The 2,011-nt window shown below is 41.2% G+C and overlaps 1 protein-coding gene across 1 annotated transcript in view; it reads left to right on the top strand.

Annotated features, from left to right (window-relative positions):
* POLR3A (RNA polymerase III subunit A) overlaps window positions 1-2,011 on the top strand; it is a 96,163-nt gene that overhangs the window by 59,879 nt on the left and 34,273 nt on the right. Inside the window, exon 15 of the mRNA XM_013004249.3 lies at window positions 733-844. Coding sequence (XP_012859703.2) covers window positions 733-844 — 112 coding nt within the window. The remainder of the gene's footprint in view (window positions 1-732; window positions 845-2,011) is intronic.

The raw sequence follows: 2,011 nt of genomic DNA, 5'->3' as shown, positions 1-2,011 counted from the left end.
GACCATGACGTCTGACTGATTCACTTCCTCAGTTGTGAGTTGAGCATGGCCAGAAAAGGAATGGATGTGCTCACAGGACAAAATATTCCTGTGGAGTCACATAATTATACACTTAGCTTGGAGAAAATCAAGTGTGGGTGCTTGGCAAGAAAAAAATACAAATTTTTATTAAAAATGCAAGCTATTTTCTTGTACACCTGATCTGTCTTACTCATTTTCTTTTTGTATATGTGCATTGTGATAGAGTACACATGGCCATAGGACTTTGTGGGGCATGCAAAGGATTTTTCACGTATTTTGTGAAACCAGTTTTGCCATCCCATTTTAGAACCCTGGTGTTAAGATAAGATGTCACTCCTCATAGATGTTGAGTTTTGGTTCTTTAAGACTCTGAAAGGTGCCCTAGTGGTTCAGTAGGGTTGCTAGCCGAGTGGTCAGCAGTTTGAACCCAGCAGCCACTCCATGGGAAACAGATGAGCAATCTGCAGCCAGATTGATTGACGCCTCTGAGCTCTATGGAGCATTTCTGCTTGGCCCTCCAAGGCCCCTATACGTTTGAACCAACTCGACAGCAGTGAGTTGGGGTTTGGAAGACTCTGAAACCTTTATCAGTTAGAAATCTAACATACTGCATACGTTTTTCAGGTTCTTTCAAGGTCATAACGAACATTTTGAAGCAACAGTTCCAGTGACGATGGCTCCGTCATGCCTTTCTCTTTCTTTCTCTGACAGGCGTTGATCCTTAAGGAGCTGTCTGTGATCCGGGATCACGCAGGCAGTGCCTGCCTTCGAGAGCTTGACAAGAGCAACAGCCCCCTCACCATGGCGCTGTGTGGTTCCAAAGGTGACTTTGCTTCTCTCGAGCATCTTTCATCGTGTACTCTGTATGTGCTGCTTGTTTTCATTCTGGGAAATGTAATCTTGACTTCAAGTAGGCGTTGCCTTTATAAGGTCAGATATTTTGTAACACACACCCAGGAGAAACAGTTAATTATTTGTGCTTTAGGAGTTTTAATTTTTGTGCTTTGGGGGCCATAGTGGTACAGCCCATCTGATCAGGACAGTATCCTTGTCAGCCCTTCAGGGTATGTAACCATTTCTTTCTTTCTTTACTGCTCTGTCTCTCCTTATCTCTTCAATGCCCTGCCCCACCCCGCCAGCTTTGGCATCATCTTCCAAGTCGATTTTTTTTTTGTATGGAAACCATTTTCCTTTTTTCTCCTTTATAATGTATCATGTAATATTTGTCTTCATGAGATTCACTGTCTTTGTTGAGCACAATGTCTGCTAAATTAATCTATATCATGTGGTATTTGATACATTTCACTGTTGTTTTTTAGAAATGCAAAATGTTGTATTCCATATGTACCAGAATTTTTCCATTCCTCTACAGACTGACTTTTTGATTGTTTCCATCGTTTTGCTATTCCAGAAAGTGCTGTGATAAACATATGTGCATATATTTGTTTGTATTTTGTTCTTTATTTCTTTGGGTGTATATACTGAGTAGAGAGTGTAGGGCTATATGGTATTTCTATCCACATTTGTTTAAAGAAACACCATATACTGTTCTCCATAATAGCTATACAGTTCTGCAGTCCCACCAGCCTTTTATAAATACTCCAATCTCTCCACATCTTCTCTAGTATTTATTTTCTTTTTTAATGAATTTTGCCATCAGTGTCATTATGAAATAGTTTCATTTGTATTTCTTTTATAGCCAATGATCATAAACATTTCTTTTTTTTTTAACATTTTACTAGGGGCTCATACAACTGCTATCCCAATCCACACACACATCAACTGTGCAAAGCGTACCCGTACATCATTCCCCAAAACATTTTCCCTCCATTCAAACCCCCGACATTAGGTCCCCATCTTTCCCCTCCCTCCCCGCTCCCCCCTCCCGCATGAGCCCTTGATAGTTTATAAATGGGTATTTTGTCATATCTTGCCCCGTCCGACTTCTCCCCTCATCCACCCTTCGGCTGTCTGTCCCCCAGGGAGGAGG

Source organism: Echinops telfairi, unplaced genomic scaffold, assembly GCF_000313985.2.
Source record: "Echinops telfairi isolate 266 unplaced genomic scaffold, ASM31398v2 ScPeMD7_70;HRSCAF=299, whole genome shotgun sequence".
Taxonomy (NCBI): Eukaryota; Metazoa; Chordata; class Mammalia; order Afrosoricida; family Tenrecidae; genus Echinops; species Echinops telfairi.
This window is presented reverse-complemented; position numbering and strand designations above follow the sequence as displayed.